The sequence below is a fragment of the Malaya genurostris genome, chromosome 2 (assembly GCF_030247185.1).
Source record: "Malaya genurostris strain Urasoe2022 chromosome 2, Malgen_1.1, whole genome shotgun sequence".
Taxonomy (NCBI): domain Eukaryota; kingdom Metazoa; phylum Arthropoda; class Insecta; order Diptera; family Culicidae; genus Malaya; species Malaya genurostris.
The window spans coordinates 169,062,478-169,086,023 of NC_080571.1; the positions used below are offsets into that span (position 1 = coordinate 169,062,478).

At 37.7% G+C, this 23,546-nt stretch overlaps 1 protein-coding gene across 1 annotated transcript in view; it reads left to right on the forward strand.

Moving 5' to 3' along the window:
- The window catches only part of LOC131432302 (muscle M-line assembly protein unc-89-like), a 582,923-nt gene that overhangs the window by 165,413 nt on the left and 393,964 nt on the right, over positions 1–23,546 (forward strand). The window contains exon 4 of the mRNA XM_058598498.1: positions 18,103–18,259. Within this exon, the coding sequence (XP_058454481.1) occupies positions 18,103–18,259 (157 nt within the window). The remainder of the gene's footprint in view (positions 1–18,102; positions 18,260–23,546) is intronic.

Here is a 23,546-nt window from a genome sequence, read left to right on the forward strand (position 1 = left end):
AACGATATGAGAAATCACATAACCGGGTTTTCAACGGAAGAACGCCCGTCTAAGACCAACTAATGTGACATTCCAGGTATCTTTAAAGACTTGAGCTATGAATGCACCCATTTGTTGAAGCTGTAGTTGTGTTGATACTCGCTTCTTTGAAAACACAACCAGATCAGTTTTCTTTGTAGAACTCGACACCCATTTGAAGAAGGCTATAGTATCTTGTAATGGCCCTTGGAGATCGATAGCTAAGGGTCCTAAACAAGGCACAAAACTGGTGTCGGCAAGTTGTTTTACCGTACATGGTGTGTTGATAGCGAGCATGGTGTGTTGATACATTCATCGATATCATTCACGTGAAAATTGTATAAAAGGGGGCTTGAGCATGAGCCCTGAGAAAAACCCATGTAACTAGATCGTATTGCCGACAAATCACCCTGTGCAAAATGAATTGTTTCTCGGACAATAGATTATACAAAAAGTTATTCAAAATAGGCGAAGACCATACTGATGAATCAGGAATCAGAACAAATTGGCTCAAATGGCACGTTCCCATGATATTTGGAGATTTGTGCCTTGCCATCAATTTGTTTTTAGCATCATTTTCCCGATATATAAGAGGGAAGGATTGAAAGGAAATGGTAAGGGTTGGACTAGGAGGATGGGAGAAATTGACGACACAAAAACACATAAAAGCAGAAGTAAATTCTGCACCCCTAGGGGATGCTGAACAATCTGCTGGAGATCACATTTAGTGAATGCAGAAGTAAATTCAGAACCTCTACGAGGCCCCGAACAGTCTGCTGTTAATAAAACCTCCAACCCCCGAGAGGATTTAGAAATCTTGCAAAAACGACACCATTCTGCACTCCCGGAAGAATGCAGAACGACTCGCAGTATGTACGAGCAGAAGTAAATTCGGTACCCCCTAAAGGATGCCAAACAATCTGCTAAACCCTATTTAAGGTGAATACAGAAAGGATTCATTCACTCCAGGAAGAACGATGAACCCTTCTGACTATAGCTCCTTACCACATTGGGTGAGAAACGAGAGAATATCCTTGAATTTTAGCTCCGCATACACAGACTAAACCATGTATGTAGAGCCAAAAACCCGGATACGTAGCTGCACCAATGTGGGACAGTTACATATCAGATGATATGAAGTACCATAATCGCATTCACACAAATCACACGAATAATAATCAGCAGGTTGAATAGTAGCCATGTGATAATTGAGTTTGCAATGTCGAGTCAGAGCTCCGACCAGAATACTGCAATGATGCTTGGAGAAATGCAGTGAACACTTTGACATTTTCAGATTTAAGTCTGGTAGAAATGCTTTTGTCTGAGCGCAAGTTTGCATGCTGCGCCAGTAGCTGGCATGTTTGGATGCGGCCCAAGAACTAATCTTGTGCTTTATCCAACTAGTTGAAAGTGGTAAAGCTGGTTCAGGACCAACGAAATCATTCGTTGCGCCAGCTCTAGCCAACTCATCAGCCCATTCATTTCCATTAATACCAGAATGGCCGGGTACCCATAAGAAGTAAACAGCATTTGAAATGCTGAGGTCTTCAATTTGAGTTCGACATGCGATCACTACATTCGACCGTGAGTCATTCGAACTGAGTGCTTTTAAGGCTGCCTGACTGTCGGAACAAAAATAAATTCGTTTACCACAGATACTCAGCTGAAGTGCCGATTGTACTCCACACAGAATCGCGTAGATTTCTGCTTGGAACACAGTACAGTATCTACCAAGTGAATGAGACTGCTCTGAGTTGTCGTTCCAGACAACCAGACAACCATTCCTCACGAAGGGGATAGCTCACTTTGAATGTTTTGAAAGAAAACAGCATGTGAGAGTTAGGTCACTAGGAGCGAGTAAATACTCATCCCACGTAAGAATTTGAGACCACGAGCGAGTGTGGCTGGTAGCATAATCTAATGGGTTACTGTTCCAAAGCCCTGTAACCTTAAGACGGTATGCACAAGATAATGCTTCTTGTTTTAGGAACACATGTAGTGGTTTAATGCACAGTAGCGGCTCTATAGCAGCAGTAGGAGTTGTCGTGAATGCTCCTGTCATCGCCATCCTTTGGAGATGTTTTAGCTTTGACTGAACTGTCGTGACTTCTCCTTTTTGCCACCATACAAGCCATTCATGCTAAAATTGGTCTAACAATAGTTGTGTAGATCCAATGAATGCATCTGGGTGTGAGTCCCCATGATTTTCCAAAAGCTCGTCTGCATTGGCCGAAAGCCATGCAAGCTCTTTTTATCCTGAAGTCAATGTGAGCAGACCAATTCAGTTTTGAGTCAAGAATAACCCCGACGTATTTAACTTGATCGACCACAGTGTCCTCTGAACCGAAGAAATATAACGGGCGAGCTCCTGTGATTATCCTACGATGAGTGATAAGCACCATTGATGTTTTGTCCGGATTTACAGATAATTCAACCTGACAACACCATTGCTCAACAGATCTCAGGGCTTGCTGCATTAAATCAAAGAGAGTGTTAATGCTTATACCGGTCATCAATATATGACAATCGTCGACAAAACCATAAGTCGGAAATTAAAGGTTATTAAGTTTTCTTAACAAACCATCAACGACTAGGTTCCATAAATGTGGGGATAGTACACTACCTTGAGGACACCCACAGACACGCAGCTTTCTAATCTCTGCTTGCCGAAGCGATGAACAAAGAAGTCGATTGCTAAGCATTGTGTGTATCCAATTTGTGATACTTGAAGGTATGCCATGACCACGGGCTGCTTCCAGAATTGAATTGAAAGACACGTTATCAAAGGCACCTTCAATATCTAGAAAAACTCCCAAGCAAGATTGCTTTAGTGAGAAATCTTTTTCAATATTGTACACAACATCATGCAACAGGGTTGTAGTGGACTTTCCAAGCTGGTAAGCATGTTGCATTCCATGTAGCAGATGAACGCCCAGACTAACATTCCTGATATAGTGATCGACTATGCGTTCCACTGTTTAAGAAGAAATGAGCTAAGACTGATAGGCTTGAAACTCTTCCCTTTCTCATAAGTGTCGCGACCGCCTTTGGGAATAAATAGAATAGACGACCGAAGAGCATTTTTGTGAGCCCTTCGAGCCGACATGAATGCCTCCGACCCATCTCTGCGTCGGTGGTTCCAAGCTCTTCTGCATAGTTTCCTTAGTCTAGCAAGTTCAGCATTCCACCAAGGAGTTCCGCTAGTAGCTCGCACAATCCGAAGTGGACAAGCCTCTTCATATGCTGCAACTATGAGTGAGTTTGTCTCGTCGACAAAATTTTCCAAATCAATTGGGGTTTCAATTGTTTAATGGTATCCGTAAAATCAAGTCGCCAAGCCCTCTTCATAGAGGTTCCAGTTTGTAGATTTATGATTACGATATGTGATAATATCAAATTTAACGTTTGAATGATCAAAGGAGATGTACTTATGATGATGATGATGATGATGGTCCCACCTCATACCCCTACAAAGGTGTGAGCAGAACGAGTTATCTAAATGATAATTAATATTTTTGCACATATCTTAACCAGTAAACAAAGAAAACGATCTGATTAATCTAGCAGGTATTGATTCTTCTTCAAAAGAACGACTGACCACAAAATAACATTCAAATATTTCGGATTTACTATCCAGGGTTAATCAAGAAAATTTCCAACCCGGGAAGATCCTTGATCACATCAGGAATCGAACCCGATATCTTTACCAGCATCAGACAGTAATTCACCTGGCCCCTCCCGCCGGACCAGTTCATCGCAACACACATCAGCTACGATGGAGTAACCAGACTGCGGATGAGCAGAGCCAAGCCCAATTTCATCAACAACTGTCGATCCCAATTAGTTTCCCGAATCTATTCCTTAAATTATTAATCAAACCTTGCGATCAAGGTCAAGAGCAAACTTAACACACTGAATGCTAAGGCTCTTCGGCCAGTCCTGTTCGCTTTCCAAATAGTCACTACCTGCTTCGCGCGCGAGGCTCAAACGTTTGTAGACAACTCTCAAACAAACTAAAAATCCATCATCATCATACCGAACATAGTAACTTAATACGTCTCACAATTATATATATAAACAAAAAGAAAAAGAAAATAAAATCTTCGTAATACGTAAAAAAAATAAAAAATCTAAAAAATTTGAACTAACTAACTAAATATTTGCTTACAAAGCGGACTTTATGTGTGAAATACATAACTTTTTGAACTCCACCAATGCCGTCGCGCGTTTGATTTCTCTTGGCATCGAATTGAAAAAACTTATTCTCTTGTACAATAATGAGTTTTGCGATCTGGCTAACAGAAAGCTTGGTGTTCTAGCATCAGATGCGTTTCTAGTATTGTACCTATGCAAATCAGTTCCTCTTTCAATTCGATCACATAAATATCGAGGCAACATACCATTTAAGACTTTGAAAGTGAATGCCATGGTTAAGTAGTAAATTCTCTGTTTCACTGAAAGCCATTGTAATGCGTTCAGTAGAAAATCTGAGGAGGTATATCTACTACATTTTAGAATTAATCGCAATATCTTATTTTGCAGTCGCTGTAATCTCAAGATTTGTGTGTTATTAGCAAGAAACAGAATGGATAGGCAAAAGTCAATGTGTGGTGAAATGACTGTTTTATACAAAAGAATCTTACTATGGGTCGTTAAGTCATTTTTCAAACGACATAATACACCATACTTTTTGGCAATCTTCTTGATGACGTTATTGATATGAGATTTGAATGTTAACTTTTCATCAATTATGACTCCAAGATACTTCATTTCTCTAACGCGATTAATAGTTTCACCATCAATTTCCACATTGGCGTCATGACCGGTGCTAACAGAAGAAATAACCATATATTTAGTTTTCGCGAAGTTTAGTTTCAGTTGCTTAAATTTTAACCATCGAACCAGCGAACTTAGATCCTCGTTTAAATGTGCAACAGCTTCATTGAAATCTTTAGCCGTAATGAACAGAACAGTATCATCAGCAAACAAATTTATATCACAGAAACGTAAGACTCGCTTCATATCATCAATATACATAATAAATAGAATAGGACCTAACACACTTCCCTGAAGCACATCAAGTGAATTACCGAGGGAACTAGACACTACATCGTTGAAAACAGTCTTTTGAGATCTACCACATAAATAGTTTTCAAACCATTCATGTGCCATTCCCCCGATGCCAAAACGCTGTAATGTCTGCAACAATAAAGGTCTTGAAATTGTTTCAAAGGCTCTCTTCAGATCCAAGAACACATCAAAAATACTCTCTTTGGCTTCGATTTTCTCCTTCCATTTTGCCAACACTAGGTTCAAAGCGGTTTCACAAGAGTGACCCTTACGATATCCCGATTGTTCCGGTATTAGCAAACTGTTAGAGTTCAAATAGTTAATCAGCTGATCTTCAACAACAAGTTCCAGAATTCTTTCCAGCGTGTGCAACATGTTAATAGGACGGTACTCCTCGGCTTTATCCGTTCCAGTAACCTTGGGGATAGGAACCACCAGAGATTCTTTCCACACTTTTGGCACGTGCCCCGTGTTCAACGATTCATTTACCAAATCCAGTAGATCGTATCCGATAACATGAAAGCAATCCTGTATCACTTTTGAGTTAACATTGTCAATACCCGTCGATTTTCTCAAATTAAAACAAATATTTTTCAATTGTTCAAAAGTGATTGGTTGAAATTCATCAAGTCTACAATAGTTATTCATCGGCTGTGTTATTTCAACAGGTTCACCTTTCAATACTTTGATTGATCTGCTGAACACTATTTATGAAATAACTGTTGAACTTTTCAGATATAATTTGTTCTGTGTGTTCTTCTATACCATCAAAAGTTATACTTTTCGATGCACTATGTGTAGGCTTGATCAACTGTTTGAGAATTTTCCATAAATCTCTGCTGTTTTGTTGATTTTGATCGATCTTCCTCTGTATGTATTCCCATCTAGTCTTCTTCAGGGCCCGTGAATAAATATTTCGAGCTTGTGTATATCTACTCCAGTGACTATCATTGTTAGTTCTACAGAATCTCTTGTACTGTTTATCCCTCTCCCGTTTTAACCGTGAAAGTTCAGTGTTCCGGGTTACACTGAATCAACTATATGTGTTTTTGAGAGCAAAACTAATGAAGGATGTCTATCCTCTATAAGATGACGCAATGCAACATAATTAGAAGACAAACCGGCTATGTTCAAATACAAAATATCTGAATGCCTCTCATCCATTAGTTGCTATTCCATTGACATAATGTTGTTCTTTCTCGTTTCAAGCAATCTCAGATATACAGGACACTGCTTACTAAATGCTGGATGGTGAATGTCTAAATTCAATTTCCTTTCTTTGTTCATTTTCAGACAATTAACGCATTTGAATTCAGTTGAAGAACACTCAGATGTTCTATGTGCGGAATTACATTTGGAACAATTTTCACTGTTTAAACATTCGGTGCTCTTGTGACTAAACTCACCACACCTGAAACAGCGCAATACGTTGAACGACTCGAAAACCGAACACCTATCCCAGCCGACGCAAACCTTGCCGGCTGCCATCAAGTTGGAATAAGTTTTCTTATTAACCTCAATTATAACACTATATTTGTTATATTTGAAGCGTGGATTCTCAAAGTCAGCAACAACTTTTACATCTTCGATCGAAATTTCCTGATTCTGACTTTTCAATAGGTCAATAAATACATCAGAGGAATATCGATCACTCATCCCCACTATTTTCAGTTTTAGTTTCCCGGGCTTGGGTATAACAGCATTGTATTCAGTTCCTAAATTGCTTTCAATGTTTTCTTTCACTGATTGAATGTCCACTCCTGCTGCGCACTCAACAATAATCGAGCCATCTTTACCATTTTTAAAATTACTAATTTTATGTGTTCTTGGATCTAACCTACCCTTCAAAACATTTCTCGTGTCATCGCTCGTTTGCGAAGACTCGACAGGTTTGATCATAATAACCGAGCGAGTCTTACGATTTCTATTGCTATTAGTTCTTTTTCCAGAAAATTTCCCAGTTAGAACGTCCGCGTATGACTTTTTGTTATTTCTATTAAATACTTCGTCGTTACCTTGATTAACAATATTCTTATCAAGCGGTTCGTCATCAGTATTTGAAATAACTTTTCTCTTTCGTCTAGGATTTCCATCCGATTCCGAATGAGTCTTCCTATTTGCAACAATTCTCTTTCTATTCATTACAACCATATCATTACTATTTTGCTGATTATTCAAAATCAACAAACTTTTCAAATCGTCCAACTTTTTGGCCACACTGTTTTCTAAGCAGGCCATTTTGCTCTCCAGAGCATCATTGGGAGATCTGATCAGTCTATCGATTCCCTTTTCTATCGCTTTATTAATGTGTGCCTCGATGCTCTCTCGCACACCAGCAAACGAATCAGTGATGGATTTGAATTTTTCCAATTGATCAGACAACGAAGATTCGAGATTATCGGAGACGAGCCAATTCACCAACTCATGCGCAATTCTATCACAGCAGAAAGCAACATTTTTGAAGTAATCGCTTGGCGAAGGTTGGTTATGCGACAAATATGCCGAACAATAGACATACTTTCCGTCTATGCCACCAATAGTCATACCAACTGTGACAGCACAAATATCCCGAATTGTGAGCTCCGATAAGAGAGAAACATCCAGAGCACCACCTGCAAGTATGCATGCTCGAGGCATTTTACGTGGACTAGTCATACCGTTATTGTTGAAGGCAACAAAGACTGGGTTTATCAATTTTCCAACGTAGAAGTTTCCCTTTTGGAAACATGGTTCTTGAACCAAAGCTATAGAAGCCTTACCCTCTTGAAAAAGTCTGGATAGATTTATAGTTGCTGTACGTTGATGTTGGAGATTGATTTGTGCCACTCTAACCATTATCAATGAGAGTAATGAACACTCCATATCCAGCACTTATCGTACAACACTTAGAAAAAACCAAATATATTGGCTTATAATCGCCTATAGCGAACCATGTAAGCACAAATATCTAGAGTTGTGAGCTCCGATATGAGAGAAACTTCGAGAGCACCACCTGCAAGTATGCATGCTCGAGGCATTTCACGTGGATTAGTCATACCGTTATTGTTGAAGGCAACAAAGACTGGGTTTAACAATTTTCCAACGTAGAAGTTTCCCTTTTGGAAACATGGTTTATAGTTGATAGATTTATAGTTGCTGTACGTTTATGTTGGAGATTGATTTGTGCCACTCTAACCATTATCAATTAGAGTAATGAACACTCCATATTCAGCACTTATCGTACAACAACTAGAAGAAACCAAATATATTGACTTATAATCGCCTATAGCGAACCATGTAAGGATTTTTCAAATGTTTGAATCATTTAAATCCCACGAGTTGTGAAGAAAGAAATCACAGTAAGGGAAATCCCCAAGATATTCCGTTCACGAATGTATTGTTTAACCTCCGGCAGCCATTCAGTCATCGGCACGCAAATACACCTTGACTTAGGAGTTCCTATTTTTGTAGCCTTTTACGACCTGGAACAGGAAACCAGTGGATCAATTCTTGGTAAAAACTAATTCCGCCGAATGCCACACGGCTTACCTGTTTGGTGGTTTTGGTTATTTTTAGCCAGTTCGGAAACCGCTACCGACACTACACGGATATCTAGGCTGCTCAGAGAGGGAAGTTGACATTGATGGTCAACTTCCATGAATGGCCGAGCAGCCAAAGCCACCCTGTGCAAAATGCATTGTTTCTCGGACAATAGATTTTACAAAAAGTTATTCAAAATAGGCGGAACCATACTGATGAAACTCTCAGATAGAATTTTCTTTTTGAGCGGTTAGTAAAATGAACTAAATCGATCAAAAAGAAATATTATTTGAATTTAATTACACTATATTTAAAAATCGTTATTAAATCACAATCAATGTACCCAGATAGTAACAGACACAGATACCAGTATTTCGGTATGCTATTTGAACAGACTTATTGATACACTGAAAAAGGTTGCAAATAGCAAACCAAAACACTGGTATCTTTGTCTGTTATTATTACGGGCAAAACAGGGAAACTTTTAAATCTAGCGGAATTAAATGGAAATCAGTTTTCTTTCTGATAGACTCTCAGGTAAGTTTTTTATATGGAAACTGAATCAAAAGCTCCCTTGATGCCAATGAAAACAGATGCCATTTGAGAACAAATGCCAATTGAATTTCTGCTCAGAGTTACGCAAGAAAAACGTACAAGAAACAGAAGGTGCCGAAAAAGTCCCTGGTACAGAAAGTTCAGGCCAAAACAAGAGCGCGAAAACTGAATAACCGGATTCTACAGAATAAAGACGGATGCATCCTGATGGACGACGAAACCTACGCCAAGGAAGACTCTCGAGCGCTGCCCGGACCGCAGTATTGTACGAAATCGGTGTACCAGGAACTGGACGACGCTGACACCAAAAAGTTTGGGCAGAAGGTGTTGGTCTGGTAAGCAATTTGTACCTGTGGTTTGCGGTCGTCGATTTTCTTCACGAAGGGCACAATTAACGCCAATTTGTACGAGGAAGAATGTTTGAAGAAGAGAATGCTGCCACTGTACAGAAAGCATAAGGCTCCTCCTCTCTTCTGGCCGGATTTGGCTTCAATCCACTACGCAAATTTCTTTCGTGGAAAAAGACATCAACCCACCGAACTGCCCGGATCTTCGGCCAATTGAAAGGTATTGGGCAATTGTCAAGCGGCACTTTCGGAAGGAAGGTACAGTGTTATCATACGTTCTTCTGCCCTTGTAGACAAAAAATTGTGAAAGCAAAAAATTGTGAGAGTAATCCAATGAGGATTATTACCTTCAAGGAACTTATTGAATAAATTCAACAAGTGCTTCTTGGCCGAGTCAGGTATATCAACAAGTTGAATTTGGTTCTGTTTAACCCTAAGGCTTTTTTGTTACATGTGGAGAGTGCAAATGAGAACTAGACCATCGGAAACGGTATTTCGGTGATATCTTCTGTTACGAAGCATAACACGCCAAGCATACGTTTAGTTTGAGCTTGAATCGCAGAATCGAGAATCCAGCCAGCCAAAAAACGTATTCTGAAATATCGCTACCGTGGAGATCACCTTACACGTGCAATCCAACCGTAGCATTGTCGAGCAAAGGGATAAATCCAGCGCACTTGGTCTTGCTGGTGCAGGAATCCGTATCATTTCCGCCGTATTTAAGATAGTCATATTGAAGTTGTCGCAAATATCTTAGATCATAGCTGACCATTAATCATCGAAAAGACAATACCATCCCGTGCCATGTGAGTTAAGGTCTTCTAAAACCAACATCGATGCGGGAAGGAGAAGATTCCCCGATGGAAATCGATGCGGCCCTATCTTCCTTCCAGTATTCAATCACAGTCGCTCGTGATAGGACGGTGCCACCAAGAAACTCATCCGACTTCAAAATATCTACCGGAGGCAGTATCAACGAACTGGCATCCTAGATAGGAAGACTTCTTATAACAACTTAACTAGGATAATCCAGGAAAGGATATCTGAGCTTCGCAACAGAAACTTCCAGCAAAAACTTCTAGAAATTCTCCCACATTCAAAGCCCTTCTGGTCCTTAACGAAGGTGCTTAAGAAAAAACCGAAGCCTATTCCTCCTCTGATGTCACCCCTGGACGCAGCTGAAGGAATACCTTTAATCATACCAGTAGAGAAGGCAAATGCGCTAGGCCAGCAGTTTGTGTGTTCTCACAATTTAGGGCTCAACATTGTTAGTCCACATGTAAGAGCCGTTGCTGATAGCGTAGCTGAGGTTGACCAATCAGACAGCTTGGTTCCGGAAGAAAGTAGAGTCACTGCGAATAAGATGATTGCTATTGTGAAAAAATCCAAAAATATGAAGGACCCCGGTTTCGACAACACATTCAACATTGAGCTGAAACATTTGAGTATTCGCTCATTTGTCTTCTTAGCTAAACTTTTTAACAGGTGCTGGGAGCTTGGTTACTTCCCTTCAAAGTGGAAGTTAGCTAAAGTTATCCCAGTCTTGAAACCGGGGAAACATCCTTCCTTTTCCAAGAGCTATCGGCCCATCAGCTTACTCTCTGCCCTATCCAAGCTGCTTGAAAAGTCAATACAGAGGAGCAATCTTACTTTCCCAGATGAACAGGATATATTAATGGAAGAACAGTTTGGGTTCCGGAAAGGAAGATTCACCATCCACAATCTCACAAGGGTTAACAACGTCATCCAGCTAAACAAATCAGTGTCCAAAACGACTGCCATGGCAATATTGGATATTGAAAAGGCATTCGATAATGTGTGGCACGATGGCCTGGTGTTTAAACTGCATCGGTATAATTTCCCATGTATTTTTTTAGAATTATCAAAAATTATCTTGCAGATAGAGCATTCCTGGTTTCTCAGAACTTTCGGAAAGATTTACTATTCCTGCTGGTGTACCCCAAGGAAGTATCCTAGGTCCCATTCTATACAACATTTTTACATCAGACATCCCACCTCTTCCGGGTGGTGGTGTTCTGTCACAATTTGCGGATGATACTGCCATTCTTTACAAAGGTCGTGTCATTAATGCTCTGAAGAATAAACTACAGACAGGTCTGGACGCTTAACTGAATATTTTACAAGCTGGAAAATTGTGATCAATGCTGCAAAAACTCGGGTCATCTTGCTTCCACATTCAAGATCTCCAAAACTTGTACCATCAGACGAATGCCGAATACGATTCGGTGATGAGGTCATTCAATGGTCCGATGAAGTTATCTATCTAGGACACACCTTTGACAGACATCTGATATTCAGGTCACATGTTGACAAAATCGTTCAAAAATGCAGCATACTCATTAGGTCTCTGTATCCGCTGATTTGTAGAACATCTAACCTATGCCTGAAGAATCAGATGGCTGTCTATAAACAAATCATCTACTCCGCAATTGAATACGCGATCCCTGTTTGGCGGGGCTGTACACGAACACATAAACTTAGGCTTCAGCGCATTCAAAGTAAGATCTTAAAGATGATTCTAAATCTACCCCCTTGGACAAGGACTAGTGAAGTACATGAGATGGCCTCCCTGGATATACTAGAACAAAAATTCGAACAATACTGCACGAAATTTAAAGAGAGGTGCTCAATCTCTGAAATACAAATAATTCGAAATTTGTACGTATTAGGTTAGGGATAGTTACAAGTAAGTAGATATTTTATAAATAATTAAAATAAATATTATGATTAAACATTAGTATGTAAAACAAGAGTAACTAAACCACCTACTATTAATAACGAATCGTATGAACAACAAAGATGAAAGGCCAAAGAGTCAAAACACTTGTACTGTAAAATGTTGATGTAATACACAAAAATAAGATAAACAAACAGATATTTATGCAAAAAAAATATGCGAAAATCGATCATTTCTTCTTGTGCGTTGTATGGAAGCAGACGTCGTGGGAATGATTTAATCAATCACCAGCTTCGAAGAGTGCACCTTCTGCGTGGTTAAAAACCTCAAACGCTCAGGTCGCAACTCTCATATGGACTCCAATCGTCAGGTGGACCAGTTGGCAATGAAAGCAGACCATTTGCGTGGTATAAAGCCTCAAACGCTTAGGTCGTGCTTTCATTTGGACTTCAATGGTCGGGTGAAGCTGTACTACGCACTCCAACAAGTAATTAGAATGGCCAGGGAAGGAGAGGAAATGCCTTCAGACTGCCCTATCTACAAAAAGGGTCACCGACTTCATTGTAAAAACTATCGAGGTATAACACTCCTCAACACCGCCTACAAGGTACATTCTAGAGTTCTGTTGAGAAGAGTGCATCCATTGGCGGAATCCTTTGTCGGCTAATTGGTTTTCGGCTAATTTGGTTTTCGAGAAGGACGTTCAACGACGGTCCAGATGTTCACCTTGAGACAAATTCTTGATAAGTTTCGGCAGTACATTTTGCGGACTCATCATCTGTTTGTAGATTTCAAAGCAGCATACAACTCAGTGAAGCGAAACGAATTGTGACAGATCATATTAGAACATGGATTTAAAACAAAGCTAATTAAACTGATTCGTGCAACGCTCGATGGAACGAAATCAAACGTCAAGATAGCAGATACGACATACGATGTTTTCGTGATGATTGAAGGATTGAAGCAGAGCGACGTGATCTCAAATCTGTTGTTCAATATAGCGCTCGAAGGTGCCATACGAAGATCCGGCGTGCGAAGAAACGGAACCATCATCAATAAGTCTCACATGCTTCTTGGTTTTGTGGACGACATTGATATTATTCGTGTAATCGCAGAGCTGTGGAAGAGGCTTTTGTGCCCTTATAGAAAGAAGTTGCGAAAAAAGGGTTGACGAAAACTCTAACATGAATGAGTACATGGTGTCTGGTAGAGAACGAGGCATCCCAAACGGTGTAGGAGCCGAGGTGGAGATTGATGGGATACTATACGGTTGTTGACGAGTGCATATATCTTGGAACGCTAGTGACATGCGATAATGATAATAGTCGCGAGGTAAAAAGGCGTGTTACAGCTGTTAATAGAGCTTTTTACGGGCTTCGTAACAAGCTGAAGTATCGCAGCTTGCAAATATGCGCAAAACTTGCTCTATACCAGGGCTTGCATATTGAAGCAACGAATATGAACGAAAGGGTTTCACTATCTGTGCTATTCACACACATTCGTATGTCAGGTAGAAATCACAGCGCAACCCAAGCCAGGAGAGCTGCTTCGTTCGTTCGTTAGTTCATGAATATGCCCGCTTGCTGAGACCTATGCTTCATGAGGTTAGCATTTGATGAATGGTTCTCATATTGTAGATGCCTATGAGGAAACTAGTTTCATAACTTTTAATTCCGATGAATATTAATTTAAAGAACATTGCTTTTAGTGTTTCTAGGATATGTACACAGTGTAAACTGCCAAGAAACAAATGGATCGTTTTGAAAATGGGCTCAAATGCAAAATTTCTGCTATAAAATGTTTAAAGTCTGTTTGAAATGTGATCAAATTTGGTCTTGGAATGCGAACATTATGTTAAAAATGATTTCTGTAAACCTACTTTTTAAAAATAAACTGTAAACATTGCCTATATGACGTTGCTTCGCGTCTTGTAGCACACCGTGAGGCATGGTCTTCTTTCTCGTACAATACTAACGAGAGTGAACCCTTCATTTCATTACATTGTCATGGATTGCTTAGTTCATGTGTTAACTGAGAATGAGAGCACAGACAATTTACTTGGCAAGGGGAATTGGTCTGCTCAGTAGCATATACTCTCACGCATCCATTTTCTCTCTAGTATAGGTCTCTCATTCAGCTATGTCAAGCAAAGTGTTCACAGCAGATATTTTTTGTTGCTTCGTTCGTTTGAGGATTCACAATACAAGCCCTGCTCTATACAAGTCGCCGATATTACCTGTTCTCCTACACGCAGAGAATTTTTTTTAATATAACCAAATTTGGGTTTCACGCAACGATTTATTTTGTTAAAATAGTGACAAAAGAAAATCTGGTTTGATATAGAAAATATTGCTGCTTGAAACTACAAAACATGATAATTAATTTTACTCAGTGTGTTAGCTTGTTTCAAACGACATTTTGATAAAAACAACAAATATTTCACTTGTGCGTTCCTGTCAATTTCTTGACAAACAATTTCACAGTGAATTCAATTTGAGAAATTTGTTATGAATGAACGAACTTTAGATAAAGTTAGGAATTGTTGCGCTTTGAATTCACAAACTATTTAGTTGAAATAAATTACCTTAAATTTAGCTATTTCAACAAACGCTTTTCTTTGTTGAAATCATACATTTTTGTTTGTTTTTAAAAATAAAATGATTTCTTTCAAATTAATTTACAGGGTTATATTTTAAACTACTTTTATTTCGATTTATATTGGTTCAAAAATTTCTAGAAAACTTTATCTTTAATTTAGAATATTTTTAAGACTTTTGATCGTTTCGTCATTCCGTTGCTACACGATCGTATTATTTACATGCCGCAGTAAAGCCATGTTTTTTATTTTTATAGCATCCGGTGCTCGGTGCTCCATCAGTCCGGTCAAAACAGCGAACCTGCATCAAATATTTTTTGTAAAAAAAATGTGTTATGTAATAGGATGCAAATTTTTAAAATATACCTAATCATCAATACATACACTTGAATTGTTGGAAACCTCCTAGGAAATGAAAGCAAACTTCTTTCGCGGGAGACAAAAATGCATTGGTTTATACGCGCGAGAAAAAACATGTTCTGGTTTATATGAAATAAAACTAACGCGGTTCATTTAAACAGTAAACTTAGTTGTATTATTACACAAATAATATCATAGATAAATAGAACCAAGTTTTTTCTTGATGTGAAGGTATAGCAGGATTGAGTCAACGAGAACATTGCCGATAACATTAACTCAACTTTGGTTGACATGTAAAAAATTGTTAGTTTATTTCAACAATAAACTCAGCGGGAACAAATATATTTTTGGTTTGGTTGGACTAAAATTTTGATTCAAATCAAACAAAGATCATTGTTTTTGTTGAAGGGAGAAATTGGTTTGTAACAATCATATTCTAGCTTGAAATGAATATAAATCAAATTTTAAAAACTACTAACTGTTTTGTTATTTTAAACATGCTCAATTTCTCTGCGTGTATACTGCCACGAAGCATGGTCGTTGAAGGAAACAGATGTTCGAGTACTCGGCGTCTTTGAGAGAAAATCCTGCGCTCAATACTGAAGAGAATAGAGAATGTAGTAAGCGACATGTAGTGAGAATGCCGGAAGAGAGAATGGCCTACGTGATGTTCAGAAGAGAACCTCGGAGAGGTCGTCGACTGCGGGGTAGACCTCGCACTCGCTGACTGTGCGCAATCGAAGAGGATGCACGCACAGCGGGAGTACAGAGCGACTGGAGAACGGCGACTCATTAAAATAAGTAAAGTAGCAATGCGGTAAAATTTCATTTTCAATCAATGATATCAGATGAAAATTAAATTTTTGGCCACTGACCGTCAGCATATCGCTACAAATTCATATGACTTGCTGACATTTTCAAGTGAAGCTACCAGAATTCATCGTCAGTTGAATAATCGTACCTAGTCATTTGAAGTTTTGCTTGCTCAGTTTCAAGTGCCAAGTAGTCTAGCTGCTTCATTGTCTTCGCTCTTGGTAGTAAGCAAGTTTGAATGAACAGAATTATTAATGAAGTAAAGTCTTAAAAATGAAAACTGATAGATGAAACAATTAATTTATGTGTATTCTGTAATTGATATTTCAGTTATATGGTTTGTGTTCCATCTATTATCTTGAACCAATTCGAATGTTTACATGAACCTCATTTGAAAGCCACTCTCACACTATTGAAAGGGATGTTTTGTTACTTCAAGAGATCAACTGACGGTGTTTAAACTAAGCTTAGATTTGAAGAGAATCGATTGAAGAGCTGAATGCTGCCGGTTCGGTACGTCATCGAACGTTGTGTATGTCAGAGTGTGAAGTTTACTGAAGTAGAGATAGCGTCAGTGTGTTTCACATTCGGTTTCAATTGAATTGAATGAAGTTTTACTGCACTGAAAGTAAGTATTAACTAAAAAAAGGTGACAGCAATAAAACCAGCGCAATCTATTTGTTAGGCTCGGGACTTTCAAGCCCATGTGTCCACTTCTACAATACCACTATGCCCACTTCTACAGTTCTACTGTAACACAGTAATTGAATTCTTGACTTTAGTGGTGGGATTAACCGATCACTGAGAGAAGGAGCCAATTTATAGTCAACTGCTTCAGATACGTTTTCACTGTAGGCATGAAAGCAATTAAAATGCTTTTTAAGAGCGTCAGACATATTAAAATTTTTAAAAATCCAGCCTACCACATCAGAGAATTTCATAATTTCAGAACCTAGAACCTTTACAATATCCAGCCATTCGCATGAGCTCCAATTCTTAACCATTCTGCATAAAAAATAAACCTATTAATAAAAAAGACACTTGTTTTAATCTACTAATTGGAATGATGGTGCCTTTCTCGTGGTATTCATATTTTCATAAATATTATTAAACGATTCTTTAAGCAACTTTCCTTTGAAACTTGAATAAAAACAAGAGTGAAATCAGTTCCGTTGCAGGAATTTTTTACCCTGAATTTCAGTACTTCCGAAACCAATTTAAATAAAACAAATCACTGGGCAATCAACATAAACTATAATTTAAAACAGTTTTAACTAAGATGTAGAAGAAGTTTATCGTTTTTTGTATCGTCGCTCAAAACTACGGTTCGAAATTTTAGACGCATTTCATCCAGTAATATCGGAACCTAGAATCGGATCCAAATACAATTCAATAACAATGTTTTAGAGTATACAACCATTCATTTGAGCCTAAGTTCGCGACAATCGACTTAAGCGTGTCTGAGAAAACTACGTTAGTTCCGGTTTCGAAGTTTTTCACCACTATTTCCAGAACTAGGAGCCGATACAGCCGAAATCGAATCGTTTGGCAACTTCAATTTGGAAAAGTAGCCAAATTTAGAGAAACTTTTCCGTATTTTGCATCGTTGCTCTAAATGGAGATATCAGATTGAGTGCAAAGTTTTTGCAATTATTTGCACACGTCACCCTATAATCCCGATAAAATTCAAAAACGTTCAATGGGTTCATCAGACCTTTCACTTCAATCTTAATTGAAGTATAATCGATTCAGCCATCTGAGAACTGAGAACTGAGTGCACATATTTTGCAATTTTTATTCATATCGTCTCGTAATTCTGAAACCGGCAGTCAGATCCGGATAAAGTTCAATTGAGATAGATAATCTAAGTTTGTGAGAAATCGGTTTAGCCATCTTCGAGAAAAGTGTTTTTGTTACATACATACACACATGCACATACATACATTTCGTAATTTCGGCGAACTGATTCGAATGGTTTAAAAACTCGGCTCTCCGGACTCGGTTCAAAAATTAATTTTCATAGTGAGTGCATATCCGTTATGTATGAGAAAGGTTAAAAATATAATAATAATAACCGTAATAAAACAATAACAACACTAACGAATCATTTGATCGATTTTTCCTAGATTATTATGACATCCGAGTAAATGACCTCGTTCTTGAAGTCCACGTTCGAGGCTCCCCAATTCCAATTCTAACATGGGAGCACGATGGCCACGAACTTAAAAACGGAATGGACAGAATAATTATTGCTCGTGAGAAGGATGGTGTCTACAGATTGAGGTATGATTGTCATGAGAAAGAAAAACTTACTAAAATAGATTAGTATTCGATAAGTCGTTTGCCGTGAGCATAATATCGCATCGAGCCCCGACTTGGAAGGATTCTTGATGTCAGTAGGATCGTAGTACTAGCAATTCAATGACTCTGAATCGGCTGCAAAGTCTGTTGAAACAGAAAGGCCAAATTCCACAAAAGGAATGTAACGCCAAGACTTTTACTTTATGATGTATCAAAAACTTTTGAATCGATTATATCTAATTTTCCAGGTGTTATTTCTAATTGCTTAAGCTAGTTCGTAGACGGAGGGTTTAGCAAAAAAAAATCACATAATTCGCAAACTTCTTTCCGAACAAATCAAGTCAATAAAGTCAAAATAAGTTGTCATCAATTAAGCGTGGATAGAGTAGGCTAGAGTGACTATAATCAGAGTGACGACAGCTGTTCGTTTGGAATGACAGCTACCAGTTCCAAACGAGCAAACGACCTGTCAATTCAATGTAAAGCCAATGAAATGTTTTGAATTGTTGCCAACATTACGGATGATAAGTCGTCACTCTGGTTATAGCTACTCTAGAGTAGGCGAAAACACGAAGAAAACTGAAAATAACATGGGGTCGAAACGTTGCATTTCTGCTCGAAAGTGCAAAATCAGAGCAATCCACGCCACCAGTGTTTCTCAATGAAAAACGGCATAAGATATTCAATTTCAAAGTTTTTATAGTAAGTAGCATTTTTTAAGAGTTAACAGTTCGTTAAGTGGAAATAGTTTTACCGGTTTTGAAAAGTTAACATTTTTCGTAAGATAAATTGCCCTACATATTTATCTACAGTCTGTTACAGTTTACAGTTTATGTAAACTTTTCAAATTTCGGTTATTTTGGCTAAAATTTTATAATTTTGAGTTTCATTTTCAGATTCTTTGTGAAATTCTGCTACAAACACTAAGTTTTCAGTTCTAAAACCATCACCGTGGAACGGAACAGTAACCATTTATACATCACCTTAAGGTGAAATGTAGCGGAATGCGAAAATCGCTTTTTTGATCAATTATTCAAAAACTAGACCGATTTTCGAAAAACCAAAAACACTTAAGTTTTCGAAATCAAATTTATCATAACTAAGTATTCTTAGAATTTTGAAATTTTGCTTTGCCGAACCGTAATTGGTTTTTGAAATGTATAAACGGTCACTGTTCCGTCCCACGGGGATGATTTTAGAACTGAAAAGTAGTGTTTGTAGCAGAATTTCACAAAGAATCTGAAAATGAAACTCAAAATTATAAAATTTTAGCCAAAATAACCGAAATTTGAAAAAGTTTACATAAACTTTTTTGCATTTTTTTTATTGCTTGCGCGCTGCTGTTTCGTATTGAGGTGGTGTGAGAAATGCACGGTGGGCACAGTGGCATTATATCGTGAGCAAAAATTGCATATCAAATAATGACGCGAACTTATGCAGTATTGGGTTTTGTGTTGAAATAAAAACGAGTTGAATACAATAAAATGGGAATTTTAACAAATCGTTTATTTTCTAAGTAACTGTCATTTATAATGCTAATAATGTCCAATTCTGTTGAGTTCAATGCATTGATGTTGCTGAAGCAATAAAGCTTGGCTGTGTAATATCGTATAACAGGTATTATTTTAGATTGTAGCAATTTTTATAGCAAAACTATAACTTCATCATTGACAAGCTACTGAATGAAATGAATACAAGCCAAGTATTATCGTTCATTAACCTGTGATACAAACAATGTGATAAATATTAAGGGTCAGCTTCGAGCCAGTCAGCATGGAAAACTTATTGGAATCCATTGGTTTTTAAATTATTATGAATACAATGAATCAACGCTTGATTTTGCTTTCAAAATCGATTGAATAATAATGAACTACGAAATAACTTTATATTCAATTTCGTGTCCCAAATATGTGCTTGAGAAAAGATTCACTAAATAATTTGAACTGCATGGTATGATGAACTATTAGTTACAATTGGAATGTATTCCAATAATGTAATCTACAAAATTATTAAACTATTGATGATTTCTGGCACCGGACGCCAGAGGCTGTTTGGTCTTCGGTTCGTTATCGTTGAAACAGACATTTCTAGACTCATCATGCTATATAATTCCGCTATAGTCGTTTCCGAAAAATGTTAATGGTGAATACTTTTACGTAAATTCTATCTCATCGGCGGGAAGGGCCTGGTGAACGACTGGCAAGGATATATAAAATACTTGAATGTTCTCTTGTCTTCAATCGTTCTTTTGAAGGAGAATCCATGCTTGCTACTAAACTCAGGCATATACATGGTTAGCAAGTTAGTCAATACATATACATATAACCTCATGTTAATCATTCATAATTAGTCATGATTTATAGCTCTAGTGTAAGAGTAATCACTAACAATAATGATTTAATTAGCATATATTCAAAGTGTGAAGAATTCAAAAATCCATTACGTCCAGTCTTTTTTACAAGCCAATATAACGAGAGGTAAGCCCACTGCGCTCAATCATTGAAAAAAGTTCTTGTTTCTATGTGTCCGTTCCTCTTGGTACGCTTTGTGCGACGGTTCGTTCAACTGAAGCGGATAAAATTTTGCGCGCATTTTATGACGCTACATTTCACCTTAAGGATGCGCACGACGACACGACCAGGCACTCCGAATCGAATTAAAAAGTGCCCGTGAGCAATTTACCGCCAGTTACCACAAATATAGTGACCCCTTGTAAATGATAAAAATGAAATTCTTAAGCAACACTGTTCTGGTTGCCACAAAATAGTTACCAAGGTACCCTAAAAATATAAATAAACAAATAAATTAAAAAAAGCTCGTCTGAATTTCTGTATCGCTAGATTGCTTCTGGGAACTTTTAAAAATTATTTAAAATATTTTTCGCAACAGATTTATAATTTCAGTTTGACCAGAAGATGGCTAACAATATATGCTTTGGAAGAGGCTATAAGCTCTTTAATTTGGTAAGCTTTCATATCTGAATATCCAGGAATTTGTACGAAATTTAGCTGTTTTTTATATTGCAGAGTTAGCTGGGGAGCTATACTTTAATTACGAACGCGAGCTTCACCATCAATTTATACGGAAATTTAATGAAGTTACCAATCAATTGTTTTCTGATAAGAAATGAAGAGAGTGTGTATTAGGGTGGGACAAGGTTGTATGGGAAAAAATATTTTCTCGCTCCACCTAACTTTTCGTGTTCCTTTTTGGTTCCATAGAAACTATACAAAATTTTAGCTCGATAGGAGAAACTATATTTTCGCGCCCGCGGTTCACAGTTTGTATGGGATTTAGTATGCGAAAACTAACTTTTAACAAAAAAATCTTCTGGAGGTCTGTAAAAAATGTTATTAAAGAAAAACCGACACAAGGTCCGAACGATGGCTCATTCCTTAATGTATCTAGCACCACTGCTGCTAGTGGTGGTAATCAGTGGTGGTAAATTGCGAACCGAACGCCGATGCTTCTGGAAATTTACTCAAAAATGTTCACCGAGCGTCAGCATGCGATAGGTTCGAAAACTATTCCCTCGGTTAATGCGAAGGTGTTCTGTGCTCGGTGTTCGGCGAAGCAATCTGATTCGAACCGTTCGGTTGGCGGACCATCGGCGTGGGCCGAGTGAACTGCGTTCGATACGATGGTTTGTTGATTTCAGTTCTCGCATCCTGGTTTTGAAATTATCAACGCTGATCACGTGTGCACAAAAAAATTGTTTTGTTCGATTGATAAATCGATCAATAGCAATTCAAATGGTATTATTTCGGACATTATCAGTGTGCGTAGGGTGGCTCGATATGGAAAATAGGAAGTTTTGGATCTTTTGCAAATTTTATGGTTTTGGTTATAGAATCTACAACAATAAGAATTAAATATTTTGGAACTTTTCAGCAATCGTAGAGTGGCTCAATATGAAAAGGGATTTTTTTTACTCTTGCAAATTCAATGTTTAATAAACTGGTGAGCAATAGCAATGAAAATTGAGTAATCTCAGGTATTTTCAACGAGCGTATTTAAATTTGATGTTCTATTGATTGTTGAATCAATAGCAGTTCAACTTGGATAATTTTAGACATTTTCAGCGAGCGTATAGTGGCGCAATTTGAAAATTTGGATTTTGTTTTACTAATTCGATGATTTATTAAATAGTAAAAAATCTTCGGAAATTATCTGCCACCGTAGGGTTTTTCTATTTGAAAAATTGTATAATTTTTGACTTATACCAATTCGATGGTTTGTTGATTGTTGGATCAATGGCAGTTCGAATTGAATAATTTTGGGCATTTTCGGTGAGTGTAGGATGGCGCAATATGAAAACTTGTAAATATTTTGACTTTTGCTGATAAAATATTTCATTTAAGGCCATCGTCCAAGTACCATGCGCGCGGGTGGTTTTAGGAAATTTTCGATGGAAATTTCGAAAAATTTGACAAAACCAAAAACATACAGACCTTTGAAATACTTTTATCTATCTACAGGGTGAAAATGACTGGAAAATTCGGAGGATTTTACGATTCTTATCAAAAATAGCGCTGAAAAAATGAGCTTTTTTGTAATTTTTCACAATTATTTGAAAAAATAATTCGATGGAATGAAATTTTTTTTTCAAAAAAAACCTCATGCTGGCAACAAGGATCACATTCGGACACATTTTTGGAAAACCTTTTCACGCTTTTCATGGAAAATCAACGAATTTCATATAACCGATTTCGTGAAAATTTTTGAAATTCGTGGATTTTCTATGAAAAGCGTGAAAAGGTTTTCCAAAAATGTGTCCGAATGTAATCTGTGTATCCATAATAAAGTTTATTTGAAAAAAAAAGTTTATGTCATCGCTTTATTTTTCCAGATAATTGTGAAAGATCACAAAAACACTCATTTTTCAGAGCTATTTTTGATAAGACTCGGAAAATCCTCCGAATTTTCCAGCCATTTTCACCCTGTAGATAGATAAATGTATTTCAAAGGTCTGTATGTTTTTGGTTTTGGCAAATTTTTCGAAATTTCCATCGAAAATTTCCTAAAACCACCCGCGCGCATGGTACTTGGACGATGGCCTTAATAGTGAATTAATAACAATTACAAATTGCTCATTTTTGAGATTTTCAGGGACCATAGGATGGTTCTATCTGTATAATTGTAAAGTTTTTAACTAATGTCAATTCGATGCTCTATTGATTGATGAATTAATAGCAGTTCAAATAAGACGATTTTCATGATGATGATAAGAACATTTTCAGCGATCATAGGGGGGTTCAATATAAAAATT